Source organism: Stegodyphus dumicola, chromosome 3 (genome assembly GCF_044657685.1).
Source record: "Stegodyphus dumicola isolate Sdum_Otavi_A_Nest chromosome 3, ASM4465768v1".
NCBI lineage: Eukaryota > Metazoa > Arthropoda > Arachnida > Araneae > Eresidae > Stegodyphus > Stegodyphus dumicola.
This window is the reverse complement of record NC_140770.1, coordinates 46,681,000-46,707,929: the sequence shown is the minus strand read 5'-3', so window position 1 is coordinate 46,707,929 and position 26,930 is coordinate 46,681,000. Positions and strand designations below refer to the sequence as shown.

The 26,930-nt window shown below is 33.1% G+C and overlaps 1 protein-coding gene across 1 annotated transcript in view; it reads right to left on the bottom strand.

Moving 5' to 3' along the window:
• LOC118194728 (uncharacterized) overlaps positions 1-26,930 on the bottom strand; it is a 157,959-nt gene that overhangs the window by 110,306 nt on the left and 20,723 nt on the right. The window contains exons 2-3 of the mRNA XM_085812837.1: positions 23,861-23,969; positions 12,215-12,358 (exon numbers count right to left, since the gene is read on the bottom strand). Of these exons, the coding sequence (XP_085668963.1) occupies positions 12,215-12,358; positions 23,861-23,936 (220 nt within the window). The 5' untranslated portion in view covers positions 23,937-23,969. The remainder of the gene's footprint in view (positions 1-12,214; positions 12,359-23,860; positions 23,970-26,930) is intronic.

Genomic DNA, 26,930 nt, shown 5'->3' with positions numbered 1-26,930 from the left:
GTTGAAAGAGGTGATTTTCTTCTATTAATAAATCTTAATAGAAGTCCTAAATAAGATGTACTGTAAGTTCAATCATAGCAGTGATTAAAGATATTATTGCTATTATTTTTTACATGTTATAGTACTATCGTTACTATATTATTGTACTATACATAAACACATGGAACTACTCTGATATGCGCCCTCAAGTCGCTAAATTTCTCGCCAAATATTTTTGGCGAGAAACTTCACGCTGCCATATTACTATCTAAATTTTTTGTCTACATTTTGAACTTTTAGCCTAAAATGTCTCCAAAAATGTGGTTTTCGCACATGCAAAAACTATGTTTTGAACACACAATTTAGCTAAAAATCCGAAACAAAAACAAAAAATTTAGATAGCAAAAACGTAAAGTTTCTAACCAAAAATATTTGACAAGAATTCATGTACACAGCGACATGTTTTAACTTAAAAAAACATCTACGAATTGCACAATGTAGGCAACGAACGAATCTACAAACTACGCAGACCTCGCTTTAATAAATTAACATAACAACAATAAATTTCAAAGACTACCATGTACACAGCATCCTGTTTAAACTTAAAAAAAATTCTACGAATTGCACAATTTAGGCAAGGAAGGAATCTACGATCTACGCACTCCTCGCTTTAATAAAATAACATAACAATAAATTTCAAATAATACCATGTACACAGCGTTCTGTTTCAACTTTAAAAAACATCTACGTATTGTACAGTCTAGACACTAAACAACAAAATAAACTAAAATAAATTTCAAACAATTTAAAAAAACAACAATAACGACAGAAATTCATACTAAAGAACCAATGAACATAACATTCTACAAAATAAGAACAAGGATAAAATAAAATGCACTTACCATGAATTAATGCGTTTTTGAATAGCAGAAATATAAATTTCATACCGCCTTTAACATGCCGTCACGTAATCACTAACGTATTTACATGACAGCCAGACACACTATCCAGAAAATTTATACTATGGTTCACAAATAAATAAAATCACAAATCCCTACTTCTATCATGCGCTGCCATTAAAAATAATCTCCCAGACCCTCTTTCCACAGTTCCAAATACCCACTACCCCTCAACAGGATAGCCACAATCATATTTCCTTTTGCCGAACTTCAATTCAACAACTACCATTTTATCTTTCTCTCCCATCTTCTCAGACACAGAGGTGAACCAACGAGCTCCAGCGAAAGATTTTTCAACGTCAACAGGGTTGCCATAGAACACGCAATCGCGCCAAAAACCAGCGCAGAACACATATCGCCACATTTGGTGAAATTAGGGCGTATATTAGAGTTGTACCAAACACATTTTAATTATGAACAAAATAAAAATATTGAAGGAAAAAGGAACCCAGACAGATTATAATATTAATCAACATTTTAATTAGATGAACATTGACAGTGTTTGTATAAGGGGGAGAATAAAGCATAGCATATGCACATACACATACATACAGCGGAAGAGAGAGATGGCATCCTCATGGTGCACCTCCATAAGGGACAAACTACACATGCATCAGGAAACGCCAAAGTCTAAACCAAACTGCGGATACCCACTCAGCTGTTCTGTTTCCATGTTCTGCATATGCTATTACTTTCAATTTATAGCTCGTATCATATGAATACCTTTTATATTTTTTCCAATGCGAAACTAGCTACTAACAAAAATATTGTACGGTTACCGATAACACAAATCACTTTCAATTTCAGTTCACTGGCACAGAAGATAGCAATGATGCATCACAGGCTAGACAATAATCTGGGTTTGTGATGGCGGAGCAGGAGGAAGATAGTTTTGCTAGTTGCTGCCTGATACAGATAGGTTTCTCACAACATCGAATATATGGCCATTTTTAAGAATGGCGGGAATTTTAAATTAAACACTGAACGTTTTTGTATTAATTATAAGATGCACCTGCATTTTGGAGGCGATGTTTTGAGGGGGAAATGTGTCTTGTAGTCTGAAAAAATGGTATGTAATTGTTATGGTTGTAATCCAAAATTTTTGAGTTTGTCTAATTTTGCAAATCATAGAGAGAATTTCGCAAAGCATAAACATAGTCAGGAATGTTCCATGAAAATTTCTTCTTTTAAACTTTTGTTAATATAAACAATTATTACAAAATCTACAGTTCTTAGAGCTTGCTCTGGTTACTGGAGCAAAAGTTTCATTGAAATCGATTTCAGGTTTCTGCGTAAATCCTCCAACAACTAATCGAGCTTTTCTCTTTTAAACTGTTTCATCTGCAATACATTTCATTCTAAGAACCCAGAGACATCCTATTATCTTTTTATTTTGTGGTTGTTTAGCTAATTTTCATGCACCATTTTTAACAAGTGCTTCATATTCGCTTTGCAAGCCTTATGCCAATCTTCAGCATTAACTTCCATTTAACCCTTTGACGAGCGGTGGTCTGACCTCAACACATTTGCTCCCCAAGCTAGTATTGTGATTTTATAAATTATTTCCTGTGGTTTAAATTTAATGTAAATATACTTTGATGTAATTAAAAATAGAAATCATGTAAAGTTTTATTTAAATTAAAAATATTTTCTGAATATTTTGAGACGAAATACAAATAAAATAAGTATGAATGGGAAACGAATGATCCATACCAAAAGTCAAAAAGACCCAAGCCCCCCCCCCCAACTAACATAAAAAAATCCACAAATTTCATGTGCCAGATGAAAAGAAACTAAATAAACGCTTAACATATACCAATGAAATTTAAAGCCAATCAGTGTACATTTTATAGCACAAGGAAGAATTATCATAGAAGAAAATACATGTGTGAAACGTGCAATGTGGATGCATGTACCAAAAAGTTAAAACATGCTTTGAACAGTGTCACAAAAAATATTTGTTCTTTGAAATTTAAAAAATAATACATTGAGTCTATTTTTTAATCCTTATCTTACCGAGTTTTTTAAATCCATGTAGCCAAACATCCTTATTATGTAGGTACTTTCACTGCTATAGAAAAATTACATAAATGTTTATTTTTTAATTTTTTCTGTTGATTTAATTTGTAAAATAATGTAAAAAATGTATATATTATGCAACTCTTACATGCATTTTTTTAATTCGTAAATTTCGTCATTTATTGGAAACACATACGGAAAAAGGTAAGTCCCCCCCCCCCGACTACCTAGGTAAGTTTCAAAGTCCTAGACGCGTGGTGGTTTCACAGTGCGACCACCACTCACAAAACAATGGGCAAGAGTAGATTTTTTTTAATTCATATATTATTTGTCTCTAGGATCATAATATTCAATTTCTAGAGGTTTTAGTTAAAAAATTATAAAAATAATATCGTGCGCGTCAAAGGGTTAATGCTTCTTCTAATGTCAGATTTGTACCTTCTTCTTCAACAATTTCTGCTTCTTTTTTTGTGTTTAAATCGTGGTACTCCTTTTTTTTTGGCTTTCCTAGATTTCCAGGTCTTGATTGTTTTTTCGGCTGTTGTTGTTGTTGTTGCTGACATTGCCCCCTTTTAATTATCTGCATTTCAGGTGTTGCTTCAGAATCTTTATTATCAGATGACTCAGCTGATGCTTCTGCCATATTTCAAGGGGGTCTTCTGTTATATCATCAGCCAATATTTGCTCTACATTCAAAGGTCATTCCTTCTTTCATCTGGAATATTTTCAAAAAATAAAACTTCTAAATCTTTATCATAGTTAGTACAGTTTTCAAATTCATCAATAAATATAACATCTCAGCTTATAACGATTTTTTTCTGGAATTTTTACTCCACATCTTGTATGCTTCCAATACATTTCAGTATCCTACAAAAATATGTTCTTCTGGTCGAGGATCGAATTTCCCTTTAGACCTCTCATTGTCTGCAAAACATTTCTGCCTGAAAGTTTTGAAGTAAGATACAGTTAGCTTGATGCCAAAAAATAACTCGTATGATGTCTTGTTCACTCTCAGGCTTCGAGTCCGCTTCAGACCAAAAGGATTGGAGGAAATTACTTTGCAATAACAAACATCTGGCCATTTCAGCAAAAGTATAATTTATGCATTCAGCTCTCAAATTCGGTTTTGGAGTTACGCGTACCAAGAATTCTCATTTAATCCTGCATTCTTGAAGATATTTATTAAATTCTTCTCCATGATATTCGAGACTGTTATCAGCACAAAGGATTCTTATTTCCTTTCCTAGACAATTTTCGACGCAGCTTGGTATCACTTTGTCTTTAATTTTAAGAAAACTAAATTCAACATAATGTGATTTATCATCTATGAGAGTAACAAAATAAAGGAAACCAACATGGGATGGGATTCTCATAGGTTGATACAAATCATATCAAATTCAGTAATTCACCACTCTGAAATTTTTATTCTTTTGGAAAAAGCTGCATAGTTTATCTTGAATATAGACTTTGCAGTCTTTTTAGAGATTTGTTACCATAAAAATTCAAATTTCTAGCCATGTTATCAGATTTACATCTTTTCAAATTAAACTTATTTAAATGACCTAATTTAAAACGCCACTTTACAAAATCACTTGCCTGTGTTATTGCAGCTCTTTTAGAACTTGGATATATAAAAAAAAAAGATTACCATTATGAATAGCCTTCACTAATACAGATCCATTTGATTCTATTATTTTTAGCACGTCATTCGTTAAAAAGTACTCAATGATTATTTGCAGTAGCTCCAGATGCTGACAGCAAATTACATTTTAACTCCAGGACCACATGCACATTCTGAGTATGAGATTAGTTATCCCACTCCCACTAGGTAGTGTTATAAGGACAGTTCCAATTCCTGTAATTTTTGCTGTTTTGTTAATTGCTAGCTTTATGTGGAATTAGTATGAGGATGAAATTCTGAAAATAACCTCTTGTCATTGCACATGTGAGATATACAGCCACTATCTATGCACCATGAGGAAGTCTGTTGATAAGCATCATTTACTGCTGGTTCTTCCACACAAACTAGCCATCACAGAACCTTGATTTACCTTATTTGGTTGCATATATTTTCTATCAGCTTTTCTCTCTACATTAAAATGTCCTGTGCCCAATTTTCAAATTACCACATCTATTCTTGTCTCCTTTTATTATTTTCAGTATAGCAAACATTTTGTGAATCTTGACATGTTTTCTCTTTTCTTGCTTTCCATTCTTCTAGCATTTTGATTCTCAAATATTCAGGACTGGGTATTTCCTCTCTTGATTCGATGGAACATCTGAAGTTTTCAAAGTTTTCTAGAATACTGTATAGCACAAGAAACGATAATAAATCACGAGCTGTATCAATTTCTATTTCTTTAAGCTTAACAACTCCTTCTAAGAAACCGTTCAAACGTTCCGACATTGTTTCATTTTCAGCCATTTTTCTAAACAAAAGCTGTTTTAACAGAGTAGCTTTCTTCAGGGGTTCGAGTTTATTCTACACAGCATTTGATGTCACACAATGTTTTATATGATTAATGGCAAAAATTATGCCTGTGCAAGCTTTTTGATCAGCTTGGAGGCATTTCTTTTTGTCTTCAGTTCCTTCAGCAGGCTTCAGTTTTTTAATGGTCATATAATCCCAGTGGTTATTTTTAATCAAAATAGCTTCTATTTGTAGCTTCCAGATGTCAAAATTGTCTTTTCCAAGCTTTTTTACAGTTGTCAAATGTGACATAATGTTATACAGTCTCTCATAGCTACAGCAAGATTAAGTGATTAAAAAAACGCTTAACAGAACACTGATCAGTTCTCACCTTCAATTAGCAGTTTCTGCACAGAATTAGGCTTAAGAGCTCAAAGCACTAAAGTTGAAAAAATCATTTAAAAAAAAACTATTTTGCTATTTAGGCACAGGTGAAACTCTCTTGGGGTCATAACCATTACAGAAAAATGAGTCCAAACTGATTACAATATTAATCAAAATTTTAATTAGATAGACAGACATTGATAGCATACGCACAAGGAAAAAATGCATACCATGTACATACATACAGTGGAAGAGACAGATGGCATCATCACAGCATGCCTCCATTACATTATAATCCAACAAAAATTCTGGCACTAAGCGATAATTTTTTTAAAATGGCATGACCCACGCTAGCCAGAAGATTTTTAAATTAGCTAAAAATATATAACATTAACTAAACTGTTTATGTATACAAAAAAGATGTTGACATCACCAAAGAAAAATTATTAAGGGAGTGGTGAATAAGGAGGTATGAGAAAACTACTTTAAACTAAAAGCAACATAATAGGGGGAACGGAAAGTAACGTCGCTTTCTTACATTAAATTCAAACGAATTAATTTGTAACAAGTTTTTATTTTTAATCAATAATATAATCACCCTTGTTATCAGCAACCTTTTGCCATCCAATATGCCGATTTCAATCCCAGATCGATAAAAATCAATTGGTTTTTGAGTCAAATATCTTGAGATGGCACTTTGGACATCATCCGAATTTTCAAATTTTTTGTCGCTAAGAAAATGTTGTAGGGATTGGAATGAATGGAAATCCGAGAGCACGATATCGGGCGAATACAGTACCTCCCATCCCAATTCATTATATTTTTCCAGTGTTCGTCTTGTACAGTGTGGTCTTGCATTGTCGTGTTGCAGAATAATGCCTTTTCCGTTGACAATTGCCAGATATTTTTCAATTAAAGATTGGTTCACTAGATCCAATTATTCACAATAAAGGTCTACATTAACAGTTTTTCCAGGTTTCAGCAATTCAAAATGAACAATTCTGCGAATGCTCCATCAAACAGCCAGAAGCGCCTTTTCGGGATGTAAACCCTTTGTTACCCCTATTAAAACTGCCTTTTGAGTTTTGGATTATCATATAGGACTTATTTTTTTGTCTCCACTAAACAAACGATCAAAAAACGGTTCTGTATGGTGCTGTCATATCCTTCTTTTTCTTGGGCGTGTAGCTTCTGGATATGTATTTACTTCCTACCGTAGACGTATCGTATTGTGTGCGTTGCATAAAACAGCCATTTTAACGGCACAAAACTTTATTAACATACAAATAAAAATAATAAGTACAAACGATGAACACACAAGTATCACTTCGTATCTTGCATCTAAGCTGACATACAACACATTTCCTTCGTTACTTCGCTACTCCTACTAACTACTCTTCTCTAGTAAGTCTCATGAGAGAGAGGCATTGCAGGCTGTTCGGCTGAACTGCGCATGCGTGGTCATCACGTCATGACACCTCCCCTCGAAAAGATTTGATTGCGTCTTGCAATGACCTGTGAAATCCACATATATAAACATTTTTTGAAACAAAATAAAATAACATTAACGAAATTTTCGAACTTAACCAATTCTTACCATTTTAAATTAACATTACTTCAACATAAATTCAGTAATCCTATTCATTTTTAAAAAAATGTAACATTCAATTAACATTTCAAACTTAAATCCTTCACATAATCATAATCATATAAGCAGTTATCATGTAAACGAGACAATACAAATCAATCATTAACATTAAACATAATACTTTAGCAAACCCTAGCTAAATCTTTAAACACATTACCTAACGTTAGAAAAAAAATTAGCATTTTAGCTAAAAAAAAAATCAGACTAAACAGTCAAAATGTCTTATAGTTCATAGTTCATAACATCAGTCATGCTTCACTCACTGGGAAATATAATCATGTCATTTTAAGTCACGTCATCAATAAACTCAGCATGGTCTTTTTGTCTACACATAATGTTACTGTTCCATTTTGTTAACGCATAAATTACTGGATGCACATATTCACTTTCTGATTCAACGATTAGCTTTAGCTGTAAAAGCTTATCTATTTGACGATCAGCTTCATTTCTTAGAACTTCAGGTATTTGATATGGTTTCTGCTTTCCTGGCATACTTCCAGGTTTCAGTTTGATGCTGTGTTCTCCCACATTGGCGATTTTCGGAATACCAGTTCTTAGGTTCTTATGCCTTCTTAAAATTTCCATAAGTTCTTTCTTCTTATGCGGTTCAAGGTGTGTAAAATCACATTCCTCATTAGAATAGTGTTCTTTTGCTTTCCGTGGAACAATTCTTGGAACGTTTTCAACTTCGCCGAAATCAATGTCTATATCATATATCACACCGACATTATTCACAGCGGTATTGAACTCGTATCTTGTTTGCGTGAACGTGCTTCGATGAATTGTCAGGCATATGTACTATGTAACTATAATCAGTATGCTTTTTGATGATCGTAGCAGGTCCCGTCCATCTCGCATAAACTTTGTTTTGGCTATCAGGGATTAAAACTATAACCCTGTCACCTTCCTTGAATTCTTTATGACGAGTCTTTCGGTTACGGTAGAATGCATAAGCTTGTTGCTTTCCAACATCTGTAAGTCCTGCGTATTCAGCAGCTTTTTCGTCTTCAAATCATTCAGATAATCAGTAACTGAACTTAACTGTCCATGAGGAACAGGAGTTTCATTAGTCCATGACGATTTCAAAATAGACAACGGGCCATTAGGACGTCTTCCATAAAGCATTTGGAACGGACTAACACCAGTCGTAGCATTAGGAACTTCTTGGTAGGCCCAAAGTAAATACGGTAGATGTTTCTCCCAATCTTTCGAATGTTCTCTAACGGTATGATGTATCATTCCCTTTAAAACAGCATTAAATCTTTCTACCAGGCCATTTGAACTTGGATGACAAGGAGTCGAGAACCTTGGGGACGATCCGATCCTTTTCAAAAACTCTTGGGTCAACGAAGCAGTAAAATTAGTTCCTTGATCTGAAGCAACAATTTGAGGAATTCCGGTGCGTGAAAAGATTTGCAACAATGCATCGCATGTTGCTTTGGCATTCAAATTCTTCAATGGCACCGCTTCGGACCACCTTGTACATTGATCAACAGTACACAGAACATATTTGTAACCTCTAGAGCTTGGCTCTACAGGTCCTAGGATATCCACATTAATTACCTGGAATGGTTCTTTAGGACGTGTTACTGGCGTAATCGGAACTTCATCAAAGGGACGCTTTTTCACTTGAAGTTGACAAGAAGTACAAGCACTGCAGTATTCATTTACATATTTCTTGATTTCAGGCCAATAGAACGAATATCTCAAACGTTCGGCTGTCTTCTTGGTTCGCAGGTGGCTTCCTCATAAGCTAGAATGAGCTAAGTCCAAAATCTGTTTTCTTCTTTCTTTTGGTACGACTAACTGCTAAACTCTTTCTCCTAGAACTTTATCTTTATGATACAAAAAGTTGTCAATAACAATAAAGTTATTACTTCCGTTCTTAACATTTTGCCAGCATGTTTTTAAAGATGGGTCATTGATTTGTTGCACTCGAAACAGTTCTGAATCCGAAGCACATTGATCGTGTCCCGTGCTACCTTTGGAATCATCCTTACCTGTATCTTCATATACAAGCGCACAACATTCTATTATCTTCTTAACAGTTTCATTACATTTTTCATTAATTAGGTTTTCCCTATCATGGTTAAGTATTTCGTCAAAATTTTCAGTTTCATGAAAAGGCATTTCACCGAAACTATCAGTAGCAATGTTTACATTTTTACATTCAAAATTAAACTTTCTTTTATCATCTCCCCTTAACTCATTAAAAGCACTTAACGACAAGAGTAAATCATTACATAACTTACCCACCATTGCACATGTTATAAAAATAGGTGACATAAATTTATCATTTTCAGAATATATTCCTAAAGGTAGGTTAATGAGAGGAGCTTTTAAAGCTTGTCCGAAAGCTGACGTGAGGATAACACTTCCATGTGGCGTACGGTATTTTTCTGGTACAATATCGGTCTTGACAACGGTCAATTGCGTGCCTGTATCTGCTACTGCATTAATTAATTTACCATCACATATAAGTTTAACGGTTGGCAAGTCATCTATTAATTCTTTAACCTCTTGATTCGCAGTAAAATATTTAGAAGAAATCTTTGCAGTTACGGCGTTAGAATTATTCTTAATCTCTTCTTTAGCAACCCTTTCCTTATCTTCATGCAACAATATATTATGATACTTAGAATTACATTTTGAACATTTTAATTGAGAAGGGCAATTTTTTATTCTACAATTCCTTTCGAAACAAAGAAAGCACCGATTAGAAGCCCTTAAACTCTTTTTCCTTTCTTCCGGAGACATAACGCATTTTTCCGAAGCATGATTTTCGCTTTCGCAAAATAAGCAAGGGAAAGTTCGAACAACTGCAATTTTGCTTACATTAGGGAAATAGCTGGCGCCAAATTTGTTGGCGTTGAATGAATTCCGAGTGTGGAAGTTGTTTCGCTTTTCATTTGGTTGTGAAGGCCTTCCAAGAGAATTAGCGTGACTCTTAGAATAAAATAGATTTAATGAAGTTCGTTCGCGACTTTCAATTTCCCGTTTTAGAAATTTCATGAGGTTATCGACATTAAAAGTTTCCTCATCTGCGTTTTGACGAGCAAAATCAAGCGTTATATCCTGAGGTATGCATTTCATTAACAAAGGGTATAGTAACTTTCCATACGATTTGGTCTTGACCCCTATCGAATTTAGTGACCTTACTTGTACGTTGCAGGTATCATATAATTTCCTCAAAGAATTAATGTCATTAGAACTTCGGACAGGCCGTAAATTTAAAAGTTTATGCATGTAAGAATTAATAAGGAGATCTTTTCGACCATACCTCTCCTTGAGAATTTTAAAAGCTTCGTCGTAGTTTTCTGGAGATAAAGAAAAGCCTTCTATTGTTTTTAAAGCTGCACCGCCTAACAGGCTAAGCAAGTAATTGAACTTATCTACTTTAGATAGTTTTTCGTTTTGATTTATTGCCGTGTCAAAAGAATTGTAAAATGTCTGCCACATTTCAGCATTCCCACAAAATTTATCAATCATAATCTTCGGCAATTTAACATTATAATCAGAACTTTTATCGACACCAGAAATAGATAAATTGTTACTATCATTAGAAGAACCATTAGAAACTAGCGAATTATTGCTATTTCTTTTTTCTTTCAATAATTTTGTGCCTCTAAAGCTCCATTTCGCAATTTTTTCTTCGTATTCCAAGGCACTTTTGACTTCGGTTTCAATGTCATTAACATCAGTCAAAGTTTTAATTTTTTCGTCTAACGCTCTCAAAGAAATAGCTTTTACTTTTAAACTTTCCAGTGATTCTTCAAGGTCTTCAAGGTTACCGGCTGCAATTAATGATTCAATAGCATTTGTTACTTTAGTAATGGCTGAACGAATAACTTTCCGTTCTTTCTTGGATTTCGTTAGCTCTTCAGCCATTTTTGTAACCTTGAATTCCACTTTACCACAAAATAAATTCAACAAATTTCTTACCTTTCTGAAGACTCACTTACGCATTTATCCGTGAACTTTGCAGAATGACATATCCCACTTCTGACACCACTGTCATATCCTTCTTTTTCTTGGGCATGTAGCTTCTGGATATGTATTTACTTCCTACCGTAGACATATCGTATTGTGTGCGTTGCATAAAACAGCCATTTTAACGGCACAAAACTTTATTAACACACAAATAAAAATAATAAGTACAAACGATGAACACACAAGTATCACTTCGTATCTTGCATCTAAGCTGACATACAACACATTTCCTTCGTTACTTCGCTACTCCTACTAACTACTCTTCTCTAGTAAGTCTCATGAGAGAGAGGTGTTGCAGGCCGTTCGGCTGAACTGCGCATGCGTGGTCATCACGTCATGACAGGTGCCGTTGAAGCAATACATCGCATGTGATGGATAGGTTGGCTTTGTTCTTTTCGGACAGATTATGGGGGACACAAGCACCTGCTTTGCTTATTTTTCCATTCTGCTTTAAATGTTCTTGGATGGTCGACCAAGCTTGGTTAAGAGTGTTTGACATGAATTTTCTTCCACTTCTGCCCTTAGCATGTTGTTGTCAACATGCGTAGAAACGACATTACTTTCCGGTCTCCCTATTATATGAAGTTAAGTAATTTAAATATGAGTAAAAAAATTTGAAATAGATAATTTTTTATTTAAAGATTTTATTCCGTAATTAAAATATTATAAAAACATCAATGTTATAGCAATACCAAGTAATAATTATGCTGTTTCAAAGTGCTTTTTAGCCACCTACACAAGCTTTTTTTAATTCATCCATAAATAAAAAAAACTATAAAAGTGTATAAATGTAGTATACATTTATTATCTGCAATTTTATCTTACTTGGGGAATGACGAATTATTTCAACATCACTTTCTTCAGAACTATATTTGCCACTTTTTGAAACTTCACAGTCTTCACTCTTATGAGCAACAAAATCATCCAAATTGAAAAAAATCATTTCACATGCACCACATCTTAAAATATCTGAAACAGAAGACATATAATTAAGTACATATGTTAATGACAATTAATAAACATATACAAACAAATAGTAGTACTAACATATTATCCAGCTGACTGCGAAACTGTCACCAAACAATATAATTTAGCTCTAATTGTGGATAAGTGCAACATTACAATGCACTCGTAACATATGTAATTTCATCTGATGTAAACTTGTCTGATTTTTTAGAAGTGACCTTTTGTTTGTATGAATAAGGATATAAATTAACTGTTATTGCTGTATTTTTTCCTTGCACTTTTGGGAGAGGGAAATGATTTCAAGGACTATAAAATCATATTTGCAACCACACTCCAGTTCATTTACAGCTGGATGGAGGGATTAACATTAGTTGAAAGATGAAAATAGCAGCAGATTACAACTGATAAAACATTAATAGATTTCAACAATCACCTAACAGATGTTTGTATTTGAAGTGTTCTAAGAAGAGCTCCCATTATTATATTATTACAGAGCCTAATGAAATAGCTGAAACCAGCAAAAGCCTTCTTACAGAGTGCAAAAATGATGAGGTTGAATATTTCAGCAGCGGCTACTTAATGGATTATGCAGAGAGATTGATGAATGTTTCATAGTTAGAATTATATACATATGTGTGGCTCAGAATTCTGCAGGAATGACTGGTACGATCTTCTAAACAACTTTCACGGTCAACAGGATAATACATAAGTACCCAAGCAGTTGATGCCAAAAAATTGATGCCCACATTCCCATACATACAAAAGATAAAATTTCAACTTTTCACATGCATTTGGCTTTCTTTTTCCTACATACAGGGTTCATACACTTTCTGCATATGAAAATTAAGTACTTTTAAGGACTTCTAGTGGCCATTAACGAAAAAAATTAAGGACCTCCTCAACAAATGGGAACTGAATGTATACAATTAAAGATATTAGCTATGCCTGAACTTCACTTTTATGATTCCATCCTAAGAATAAAATAGATCCACAAGTAGAATGCATTATTATTAAATATAATTATAAAACAAATTTAAGAATAAAAATCAAGTTTATAAAATTTATCAGGTAGCATTAAATATTTTACTCTTATAATAAGTGGACACATTTGAAAGAAGATTAGATGTTTTATTCATATTTTATTAACAGTTAGCTTCTTATCACGTTCTTGCTCAATTTAAAGGTTTAGTAAATAGCAGGTAGATTTTATGTCAAACAGCTTAGGTTAAAATGAGAAGTAAAATCATAATCAACATGATTCATTACAGAAGAGTGGTTGTTGACAATGCTGAAACAAACCTGAAAGCCTGATGTAGGCATGGTTGGCAAGTTTTTGAAAATTAGTTGCCCTCTGTCTGTCTGATGCAGATGGTGTCCTAACTTCAGTGGTGTTCTCGGGGTTGTAACCCAGTTAATATATTTAAAGGTTCCAATAAGCCACTAAAACACCAGAGGAGATAAGTAGTTTTGTATTATTTTTAGTCTCACTAGAGCAAAGAATTAAGTTTTACATTAATTTTTATGTTTTTGTTCTGTATCTTGTAACCACAGTAAAGATTAATGAAAGGCAATAATTCGCTTTAATAGGCAGAAATAACTTTTAAGGGTGACCAGTTAGTTACAAATAACTAAATTAGATAGTTAGATACCCTTAGTCATTACAGATTTACATGGCTAGTATTAAATTAATTTTTTTAGTTATATGAACATTCAAAATAAATATGAAATGATATGAGGTAAGGGCTGATTACAGAACCGGTGTAGCAAAATTTTTAGAATTTAGTGACACACTGAGCAACAAAATCTAGAAATGTCAACATTTTAGAATTTAGGAAGGCACTAGGGAGCATAATTTAGGATCCGCAGAGACTGCATCAGGTGAGATAATGCCTAGCACCAGCCCTGTATATGATGTACAGATGTACGGTATGTATATGATGTACGGTTTTCAGTGCCCAGAGAAAACTGAAGATTTTGCGCCACCCTTTTATATGCCAAGAATGAAAAACATTTCATTCTAAAATTTTGCAATATCAATTTGGCACCTTATGGATGGGCTGTGCCCCATTGCCCCACCCTAGCTACACCACTGATGATGAATTGAGACATATAAGATAAATCTTTTAAATTGTCAGCTTTCAATTTCTTTATCAACAAAAAAATTCCTTTCTATAAATGCATGTCCATGTGATAAGATTAGAAGTATTTCTGATATTTTCCATGCTTGTGTTTAGTGAAAAGTAGAGAAAACAAAGGGAAGATAAACATGTTAAGAAACAGACTTCTAGTATCTGAAGTAAAACATTCAAATATTATGCTTTTATTGTTCTTCTGAAAATTCTCCAAAAGGTAAAAGTTCATCATAAACTTCCTGTCAAATACATCCATTTTATGTTAATACCATGAAGACATTTTTCTGGAATCTTCTAGATTCGTGGAGCTATAAATCTTGCCTTCAAATCTTTCTAAACTTTCCAATTTGTGATGTCTAAAATCCTAAAAAAAATTACCCCTACCAATTATGTAACAGCAAAAAGCTAGAAAATATGTTGAAAAAAAATCAGAGGAAAAAAGTGTAAAATTTATTTTACAGAGAAAACTGATGGATATTGAGACAATTACATGGGTAAGACTCTTACCATGAAAATTCAAAACAAAGGCTTTTTTAACTCATTAAATAGCTATTTTGCTTTTGCTAAGAATTGTTTTGTAAATTGTGCTAAAGTGCAATTTATGCATTTATTATCTTGCTTATTTTTCAGATTCAAAATATTGTATAAGTCACCAAAATAGAACGTAATGTCACTTTACAATACAATAGTGAAATATAAAAATGTTTCATTTTAATGTTATTTCTTGAATACAGTTTCAATATACGTATTAGCATTATTTTAATGAAATTGATCAATGGTATAATGTCTAAAAAAAAAAGTATCATCGAAAAATTCCCAGATTTCTGAATTTAAAATTTTCTATAGAAACTGATCTTAAAATCGTAAAAATATTGATAAGTCGCTAAATTTGGAAACGTTTAATAAAGAATTCCCATTCCCTAACGTGAAAAGTTGTTTAAGAGTTCTTCATTAGAAAAAATTAAATAATTTCAAAATATTAAAGTTTCTCTTCTTGCTCAGAATCTTGAGTATCCCAACGTTTATATTAGAAATAGGAACAAATTATAATTCATGAACCTATTTACCCATTCAAAAGAAAACTACATTTGGCCAATGAATCGCTAAAAATATTAATTCAGATTCAAAAGGGCAATTGTAAAAAGAGACAATTTAATTTCTGTTTAACAGACAGATTTAAGCACACAAATGAAATTTCAAATGATTAAAATTAAGGACCTTCTGTCAAATTTTGTCGAAATTAAGGAATTTTAAGGACCAAAAATCGATTCCCAAAAACCTAAGGTCTCTTTATATGAACCCTGTACATAGCTCCCTCTCATTTTCAATTTATTTAGGACAACTATTCCTGAAGTGACCCACCCATACCAAATGCCGAGTTGTAAGAATACTGAACATTAATAGCTTGACTTGGGTTCTAAACTTGGCAATCTTGCTGTATGGGAGTTTTTGCACAGCCAGTTTCTCTTCATGAAGGCATTCCTCCCTTAGGCAAATAGCGTTGGTGTGCTTTGCCATAACCCAATTCAATCTTTAAATGGGGGATTCTAGTAGAAAAATATATATTCTCCAGAAGCTTCAAATTATTCCTGAATAGCATTTTTCAAACTGAAATCATATAGCAATGTGAATTATGCTAATGTTGCTTCATATTTTTAAACAAAAAAGAGTTATTTAGGGTAGATACAGTGAATGTAATGGGGAAGGAGATTGAAATTTACATCACTGAATGCAGTTTGGGAAATTTGAGCCTTATGTGAGTTAGCATTATCTCACAAAAGCAATTTCTCTGATGAGTTTCTCATTACAGCTTGTAGGAGTCAAAACAGTAGGTTAGAAAAATAAGCACTTGTTATCATGGTACTATGTGACATATAATCCTTAAGTAGTAGTTTCCTTCCATCCCCATCCCTCCAAAAAAATAGAGCTCATAATCTTCCAGGCAGATTTCTACAATCAAAAAGATTCACTGTGTTTTCCTACCATGCTATCATGTTTTGTTTCTAGGTCAAAAAACGTTTTCATCACTTGAAAATAGAAATTTCTTGCCATTAACCATGAATTAAAATAATTTGCATACATTTTTGAAGATATTCAATTTGATATTTTTTCATTTTTAACATTAACACTGAGTATTCATGTGGCTTTTCATTAATCTAAAACTAATGCTGATTTCCACAGTAACACATAAAAACTGTTCACTTGTCCATTTTCCATAACTTTACCAACTTAGTGTCCATTTCCACAGTAGTCACAACCACACTTTGAATTAATTTAGGATTAAACTGAAGTGTCAGTCTTTTGCTTGTCTAAAATTTCCATGTCACTTTTTGTGAGTAGATGCTGAATTACCATAGACTACTATATACCATTCAGTAATATTTTTGTTGATGTTATGCCTTCCATTACCTCAAATTCAATCATCAAATGATGCCAAATATTTTCAATATCATCAGACACCAATGAGTGAAGTTTTTAGCAACCTCATAAAAATCAAACACCTATATATACTTTTGGGGGGGTTGTTATTATTATACCTTTTATTGAAAGACAATCATTTCATCATATGCTCCAACCTGTTTTTGTGCAATGATGTGGTCCCTATTCACTGCATAAAAACAGGTTTGAGTATAGCTATAAAAAATAGTTTTTGCTACACAATTAAAAAGCACATTTCTTTATGTGGTGAATAGGGCCTGCATAATCGCACAAAAAACAGATTCCAGTGCATTCCATCAGCAATATCGTGATAAGATGTACATATGTAGTGATGTACATGTGCATATGTAGAAAGAGCTTATGGCTTTCGTCTATGTATGCCATTTTTGGGTTGCTGCAGATAAAACGATATCTTAGCTCGATGATGTTTAACATTTTTATTTAACACTAGAAAAAGGTATATATTTTAACACACGTTCACTGATACACAGTCACACTGATTACAGTTCGCACGATAAGCATTTTTATAGTTAGCAAGTCCACATAGGTGAAAAATCATGAAAGTGAAGCGGAAGAGAGGTGAGCGCGCACTTCACTGACAGCAGCCAGGAACAGAGTAACCAGTCTGAATTTTTCCCTAGTAGAGAAGAGGGAGAAAGCTGGTATCACCCTCTCTTGGGCCAGTGGGCAAATAATAATAATAATAATAAAGAGTTCTCCTCTGTATTCTTCCCCCTCCCCCCGAGTACCAAAGGTACGATGAAAAAATCAGTTCACAAATATCTGGTGTTGAAGTGCACACGTCTTCCCGATCGTGTGACAACTGATGGAGCATTGGGAGGCAGCGTAAGGTCGATCAAAGGAGGAGCATCTGGAGAAACAGTTGAGTCCGGGTAAGCAGGAGGATCGCTGGTCACAGGAACCTGAGTGTTTGAAGCTTCGAAGAAGGCAGGCTTCAGCCTGTCTATTCCCAGAATGGTTTCCTTGTTGCGCACGAGATCGGTGAAATGTTTATTGCTACATGCACAGACCTTGAAGGATCCATCATATCGAGGAGTGAGTGGTGGGTTTACCACATCGTTTTGCACAAACACGCGAGTGCAAGTGCTCAGTGCATGGTGTACGAATGGGCGGAAGGAAGCATCGCCCTATTACAGAGGTTACAAAAAACAAAACAATATAGAAAAAAGTGTGTTAGTAGACAGAACTTAATACATAAACTCTAGTATATGTGCATATATATCAATCATAATCATCATCTTTCTTCTCTCTCTCTCTCTCTCTCTATATATATATATATATAGTATACACAATTGTTTTTCTTCCCTAAATAAATATTATGCAAATTATTTCCCCATATTCTAATAACTAAAAATGCAAAGAATAAAAAGGAAGACAAAAAAAAAAAAAATTCCTAACGAAATAAACAAACACGTCAGTATCCATTTAAACTTAAAGAGCTGAGATTCCCAGTTTGTTTATACCAATAAATCTATGAAAACCAGAAGCACAGAACAGAAACTGTTGCTCATACAGAGACTGTTCACACATTTTTTAGACGATGTATATTGTATTCACAAAACTAAATTAAAATTCTTGTGTTTTAAATGTTCTATTTGACATCCCTTATTCTGAACAATCTTTCGACACCGCAATTTCCAGGATCATAATGCCTTTTGAAGTGGCAGAAGAGATATTCTATCCCATTCCTCCCGAACAGCTTTCCAGAGTCCTGTTAGGGTTTTGGGACAACGTTTGGATAATGCAGTTTTTAAAAGTCCGAAAGCACAAAAATCCATAGGTGACACATTGGGAGATTTAGTAGGGATATCAGTGAAGGGTATGGCCTTGATACCAGTTTTTTGTTTCATTTCTTTTCGGAAATTTACAGTGAATTTTGATGTGTGACTGCTAGCTTTGTCCTGATGGAGTCTCACAGATTGATGGCACTGTGGGTAAAGTGATAGTATTTCATTCAGAAAAATTGGCTATAAAATATGTTCCTGATAGTATTTGGAGTTAATCTTGACATTTTTTTGCACTCTCTTTATTTTTAACTTGCCATTATAAGAAAAACCAACAACAATCATGAATCCCTTGGAAAAACTTTCTTTCGATTCTTTGAACCATGTACTTAAATTTTTTTTCTCCCATTTTATGATAATAAATGGCTCTTTTTTTGTTACAATTATTTAAAAACACCCATGCTTCATCTATTGTGACAATTGTTTTCAATTTTTTTTTTTTTTTTTTTGATGTTTCTCATACAGAATTCTGCAGCGTGTCCTGCGTTGAGCGATATGCTTTGAAAGAAGACGATGCACATTGCATTTTTTCGCTTTCTTAAGATTTAAATCAACGTTTATCATTTTGTTTACAGTGGACACCGAGCATTTTAATGAATTTGCAACTGTCCTTTGACTAGGAGAATTTTCTTTTAACATTAAACAACGTACCTTTGCAATAGTCGAAGATGTCCATTTTTTCCTTGGATACTTGTTTGGAATTTTTGTCCCACTTGAGGCTCCAATTTGACATTTTTTCCCTTTCTTGTTGATGATATACCTTTAGATATCACAAAACCATGATGCTTTAGATATCACAAAACCATGACTCTCACATCATTTTTGGAAAACAGAGTATGCATACTTATCTTCGGAAAGAGCGTAAATGTAGCCTTCGAACCACTGCTTTGTTAAATTCGCCATTTTGAATCAAAACAAAACTTTCAAGCCACAGACGATAATTTTGACTTTTAAAAGCATAGTACAATTGCAATTACTTCTTTTGCAGCAAACGATTTTTTATTACCGCTTACCAAAATCGTCTAAAAAATGTGCGAACAGCCTCTGTACATGAAGGTCAAAAGCCACATGACTTAACCGATAGGAAAATCATTACCATTTAGCATCTCTACTGGCATTTAAAAATTCAAATAAACCGTTCCCTTTTTCAGTTATGCATATGCGACGCTGGGCTCCAATCTCTATGATGTGAAGAGTAGAAAATTAAGGTTATGTTATCACTAGTCAAGACTCCTACATAATTCTTTACATTGCTATTGGTAAAAAGACTTCTTAGATCTCTCCATTTCATTTCCAGTCTTGGACAGAAAATCGGGAGAGCTTTTTGTTCTTGGATTCAGTCTCAGACTCCGGAGTGAACGTGAGATTTTTATTACACTTTTCCTTTACAACAGCACATTCCATGGGCTCACTGGCCGGAGCCCTTACTCAGATTGATAAATATACAATGCGTAGCGCGTAAATACCATTCTGAGGGTGTAAATAGAATTTCAGAAAAAACAAAGTAGTTTCAGTGTGTTGAGGAGTAGTGCAAATCATTCTGCTTTCTGAATGGGAAAGGAAATTTCATTAGTGGGAGGAGCAAAATGATTTTGAGCAAAGAAGTAATGAAAACTGAAAGGAGTAGAAGTGGAAAGAGCGAGTCTCATTGTCGGCTAACTGTCTGTATCGGCTAAATATTCGCGACCGATACCAGTCTTACACCAGAAATTTTGGTTGGGGGGGGGTAAGGAATGTGAACTGGTCATGCTCATGTTAAACACATATACCTGGCAATCTGACCGATCATCTTTACATACAGTTGTGTTAAGACCTGTCATCAGAAGCACCCTACAGCTATTTTTTGAGTGATGCAGCTACTTACATGTCTTTATATGCAGTTTTACATTGTCCTATGGGACAATGCACAACTCTACATTGCACTCAACATCCAAATACTTCCTCAGTACACAGCAAGTTACAGTTCTGCCATGACTTCCTTATTCATCAGATCTTTTCCTCAATGAACACATCTGGTTTATGATTTACATGATAAAGATCTCCAGAAAGTACAACTTTATGGATAAACTTTCAAGATTAATTACAGATATCTGGACTGCAATATTCCAAAATGCCATTAAATGTTTTTTTTTTTTTTTTTTTTTTTTTTTTTTTTTTTTTTTTTTTACTATATGCATAACATTTATTATTGTTCTTGGCCATACTAATTACAGTACATTCTGTTAGTTCAAAAGTCCAGAAATTTTAAAGACCTCATCCTCATATTATAAAATGAATTGATAAAATAACCTTTGTTGTGTTATCTTTTGTCCTTGATGGTATTTCAAATTTAACAGGCAAAGGAGAAAACATATAAAATATGAATAAAATTATGATATGGCCTAGATTTTCTTTAACTATAAATGTTAACACCTAGTTTAATTAATTAGAACAGAAATTATTGTATAATAATCCTGTTTACATGATGAAGAAAAAGCTATACTTTTAAAATAGTTTAAAACTAGAGTTTCATAAATTGACTTAAAATTAAGATCACCCTCTTCCTCACAAGGAAAAAGTTAAGACATTTTTGAAAGCTGCCTGTTAATTTCTTAATAGCACAGTCAGGACAGAATGTTGCTAGATATAACAAAAATTAACCTATGGTAAGTTGCCTGTTAATTTCTTGACAGCACAGTCAGGACCGAATGTTGTTAGATATAATGAAAATTAATCCAAGTCTAAAAGTTTTGCGAGGAAATTCCTTTTTGAAACAAAAAAGTGCAAATTTACACTTTCAACCATTCTTTGTATAGTAGAAATGCAAACAGGCATTTTCTAGCTCATTGTTGCATTATAAGGAATTTTCTCTCCCTTCACCATGTGCCTTTGCGGTGTAGTTGGAAAGCACATCAGGCCAGCATCAGAATCCCAGTGTGGGCAGTGTTAGTTGTTTCAACTTTCTTGCTCAATATATAAATAAATAAATAAAAGTCCCAATGATCTCTACCATCATGCCTGAACTAAAATGCAGTGGACAATAATTTGTCACCACCATGATTTGGTGACTGGGTCAAGTCAACCCTTTAAGTGAGAAGAAACTGTCCAGAATTTTCTGCCTCTTTGCTAAAGGTTTTCATGGCATAATTGGAAAGCACATCTACCTAGCACCTGAAGTCACAAAGTTTGGAGTTCTGAATCCTGAAAAGGGCACTGCATGATGCTTCACCTTTCCTGAACCCCACCCCCCAAAAAAAATTCCTTATGGTCTCTACAGCATTTATTACTTGCTCAATCGGACCATGAAAGATGAGAAATGATAATGAAGTTTCTGTAATCTGCCTTTGTTCCATACAATGCCACCATTTTACCACACTAAATTGTGCAAGTATTGGAACTTTCTTTACTTTTATGAATATCCACCTTGTAAATAACCTGCATTGTGACTATTAAAACTTACAATAGCGACAATATTTCTCATTCTTATCAAATATTAACTATTGAATATTTCTCACGAATATTAATAAATGCGAAAAAATTCACACTTTTTTTTTACAAGGTACAATCTGAAATAACACAAACCAAATTTTACTTTTGTAGCGCATAAAATAACAGTTAATGTAAGCATAAAATCAAATTTACTTTCACTAGAAAAACTGACTAACATGAAGATGCAAGTAGTTTTCCCAGGAACTCTAAACAAATAATAGAGGAAAGTCTTGGAGAAAGGATAACATAAAACAGTAGACGTGAAACAAACTACTGAATATTGGGGATTAAAAATACTGAAATTTATTTTCACAGTTAAGAAACCAGTAATAAATACAAGCTGACATTCTAAAGCGGATTCACACAAAGATGTAAAGGACTTCTCAGAACCAAAACAGTGCTGTAAATCATTTCACAGAATAGGCAATAAGACAGAAGTGTTAAACTCAGCTACTAAAAAAAAAAATTGTGGAATAAAATAAATTCTGATTTTAATCTTTTACTGAAGTAAGATCCTCAAATACTTACCTAAATACACAAAATTGTTATGCCTCATAAGTGTTCAATGGAATGAATGACCATTTCATTGAAATACTGAGTGAATTACAGCTCTTAATTTAGAGGACTTTTTTGGTAACTTTGTCATGAATTTAAAAACAGAACAAAAAGTACAGACTCAATTATGAATAAAACTCAGTAAACCTGCCTCAAAAATCATTTAAATGCTGAAAACTGCTACTGCAACAAAGTCTTTTGTTTTATCAATGTTTTAGTTTTGCATAATCAGTCCCATGATCATTGGGATGATGTGGTGGATGGCTCTAGAGATCGTAATTTCTCAATCAGGCCAATCAGTGATAATATTAAACAAGTTTGACAAAAACTCAATAAAGCATACAGTCACTGAAGATGATTGTTTTGGTTTAAGATATGCTCTGCTGGTTGTGGTTCAGAATTTGAATACAAGTTTTATGGAATCCATGCAACATACACTCACGGCAAAACAAAGGTATGAGAAAGGGTCATATCATGTTATAATTGGATAAAAATGACTGATAGGATCCTAGATATTTTTTAACAAGCTTATAATTGATAATTAATCATGCTTTAAACGTATGATCAAGATATGAAATGACAGTCCTACATATGGATTGGATAAAATTCTCCAAAACCAAAGACAAATTGCAAGTACAATACCCAAGAACTGTGATTGCAATTGCGTATACAGTCATTCTAGAACACATGTTAAAAGACAACACAGCTAACTGAATGTAATGAATGGTTCCTACCCATGGCTCCAAAGTGAATGCTCTCCAACAGTTTTAGCATAGAAGCGATTGACTTTTGCTACATTCAGCACCATATCTTATTTCTGAAACAAAAGTCTTACCCTGAAGTGACAATACTGTCGACTTCATTTTAAAAACTGAAAAGCTCCGAGGAAGCACTTAAACATAATCTCAAAAGATTTCCATAAAAACATACAGTTGGTTGTGCCACTAAATGTGAGGTCTTATGAATGTAAACCTTATGAAATATGTGTACTGAAGACTAAAGTATTAAATATTTATACTTATTAAGCCAGTTTAAAAATTCAGTACATACATTTTATAAACACATGAATACTTAAAAAGGTATCTAAAATATCCATCATATCATACCACTTAAGTCTGGCTTAACATCAACTTCTTCATCCCCAGCAGAAGTAGAAGCCACACTAGATTTGTCTTTTGGCATTGTGGACAAATTTTTCTTGCCAGCTATTTCCAACTAGAAATTACAAAACAAATAGTTATGCATTGTGATTTAAAATGCTTTAAAAACAGTTTTTTGATCTACTAATATATTACTAACTTCTATTCTAAGCTTAAAAAAATTGAGAAAATGGAAACAATTTTTAAATGAAGCAGGAGAGAAAGTATGAAAGTATGCTTAATTTTATTTTTATGATTATTTCAATAAAATCTTGTTTTAATAAATAAAATACTTATTGAACTCAAATTATCTATATTCATTAGATTAGCAAATGCTTTTAAATTATTATTCTTATATTATTATTAGTATTTTTAGCACAGAATTCAATGCTTTGGTCAGAAAGCACTTTAAAAATAAACATGTTAAACTACATGTCATTTACATAGGAACAACTTACAGTTATGGCAGTAATTTTATTGTGGGGGGAGTGCAAAATTCCTGAAGTGGTTGCAAAATTATGAAATTTTAGAAAATATTAATAGCTTAGGATCTGCATTATTCATTTTACAGCTGCTAAGTATTAACACTAATACTGCATCTTCCAAATTTCTCCAGTTGCACATAGCCAATAACTTTGCCGGAAGCCTACAAGGGCCAGAAATGGTGGCAATTTCATTATGGAAACACCTATTTATGGCCACCATTGCCAAAAGACATTATGCCTCCTATGAAGGGACAAACAGCTACAACCACGCCTTCTCTGTGATTTGAACCTGTCCCCATTGTTATGGCAGCCAGGGTCAATAACCACTATATTGACTATAATGAATAATCACTATAATGACAGGGCGGTATAATAATACAATTAACTAATATGTAACTTGGGTTCAAATTCTGGTTATGTGATTGATTCTTTTTCTTTAAGGTAAAATTTTCAAAAAAGTACATGAAAACTGGATGCATAAAATGGAACTCTACTTAGCACATAACTTAAGAAAATAATACCTTAGTACAGAAGAAACCTAGAAAAACTGAGAATTAACAAAAATTACGGCTCAATATCCTGTTTTGATTTTGGAATATGATTACTTTGCAGAGCATTTTTTTACATAAATTCTAGTGAATGATATTGCAGTTATTTAAACATAAAAAACTTATCTAATATACAGAGGTTGGGTAAAAATATGGAAACACCCAAATAAAAACATACTGCTGTGACTAATAAGGTGTAAGAAAACTGTTGGCATTCAAAACAATTTGCAATCTTCTCAGAATAGATTAATAAAAGGTCTTGTATGCTTTGCAAGGAAATTTTATATCATTCTTCCTGTAAAACACTAGCAAGTTGTGTTAACGCTGATGGCAGTGGATAGTGCTCATGTAGACCCCATTCCGGATATGAATTCCTGGGGTATTTATAGGATTCCTTGCCAGTGTGGTTTAATTTACATTGGCCAAACTAAGAGAGCCTTAAAATTTTGCATCAAGGAACATGAGGCATATGTTAGAAAAAAGGAAACACAGAAGTCTTTTGTTGCCCAACATTGTTGGTCCGAAAATCACACTTTCAATTTTTCTGCTGCCAAAATTATTCAAAAAACATCTTCCATTGGAGAACTGGATTTTCTAGAGGCATTTCACATTCAAAAAAAATCTTTCTGTTCTAGTTAACGATCCTAATTCCAATCCATCTTTGTCTTCGGCCTTTAAAGAAATTATGTTTTAGTTCTGGTTTCATCAACAGATGGCGCCACTAGCTTATTTTCTGTCCAGGCTTTTTTATCTTATTTGATCATTATATCCAATTTCATTTCTTTGTGCTTTTTGCAGCTGAGGATGGTGGTTCGGTAAAACCATCGAAACTAGTCCCGTGAAAATTTGAAAATGTAACGCTGATTTTTGTTGTTTGACTTCTGAATTAGTATTTGTTAGGCGTGTTATTGTGTCTTAATTATGTAAATATTTATTAAATTATTTATAAATGTATTTGAAATGAAGGACTTAGTCATTCATAAATTCCTGTATTATAATTATGAAATGTATCTAAATTTATAATGATTATAAATAAGATATAAGATAAAATTATAAATCTGATAAGTATAATTAAAAAAATTATTCCCTTACATTTTATAATATAATAACTGAGTTACAAGTTTTAAATAATATTTTTAAAAAAAACTTTTTTATTCTCTTTCAGAAATATTCAGAGAAAGTTAAGTACATGGAAATGAGCACCAATATTTAACGTATTTCACCATTAAAATAAAAGGTCCTCTAATTTGAAATGGACCGAATACAGCATTAATTGACTTAGATTTTTCGATTTAAAAGATACCTCAGAAGCTAAAAAAAAAATCATGTCATATTTGAGAAAGTATGTTAGGAAGAAGATAGGAAAATTCTCTATAAATAGAAAAGAAATAATGCATAATTTTAATATTAATAATACAATAAACTTTGACCTTATTTTTTGCAATCCTTAACTGAATCAAATTACCTTATTTTTTTTTACTTTCACTGACAAAAATTTGTGAAAACATTTCATTCAAATGCACCCGTTCTTAGCAAACTGTTCTGGGAAAAGTATAACATTTGATTCCGTTCAGAATGAAATGTTATTTAAAAATGTATTCTTTTCACATACTTAGGACTCTGAAATAGTATAGAAAAAGAAAATATATACATTTATATGTATATTTACGACGTAATTACAAAATGTTTACATCCAATTATGTCAAAACTCATTGATTTTAATAGTAAGTCACTGAATGTTTCGGTCAGTAAGAAGGGATCGCCAGTGCTTCAAAGCAGTGTATGGGGAAAACCGGTTAGGGCCTCTCCTCCTACTTCCTACCTCCAAGGAGCCTATCAATGAATATATTTCACACTGATTAATGACTTCATGTGATAACTCATTATCATAGTTTTAAATTTTTTAAACCATTTACTATTAATCAGAACCACAATCTTCAGAATTTTTTATAAATAAAAGTATCATTCAATTCTATTTTTTAATCCTTTCAAATTTGAGGTGAT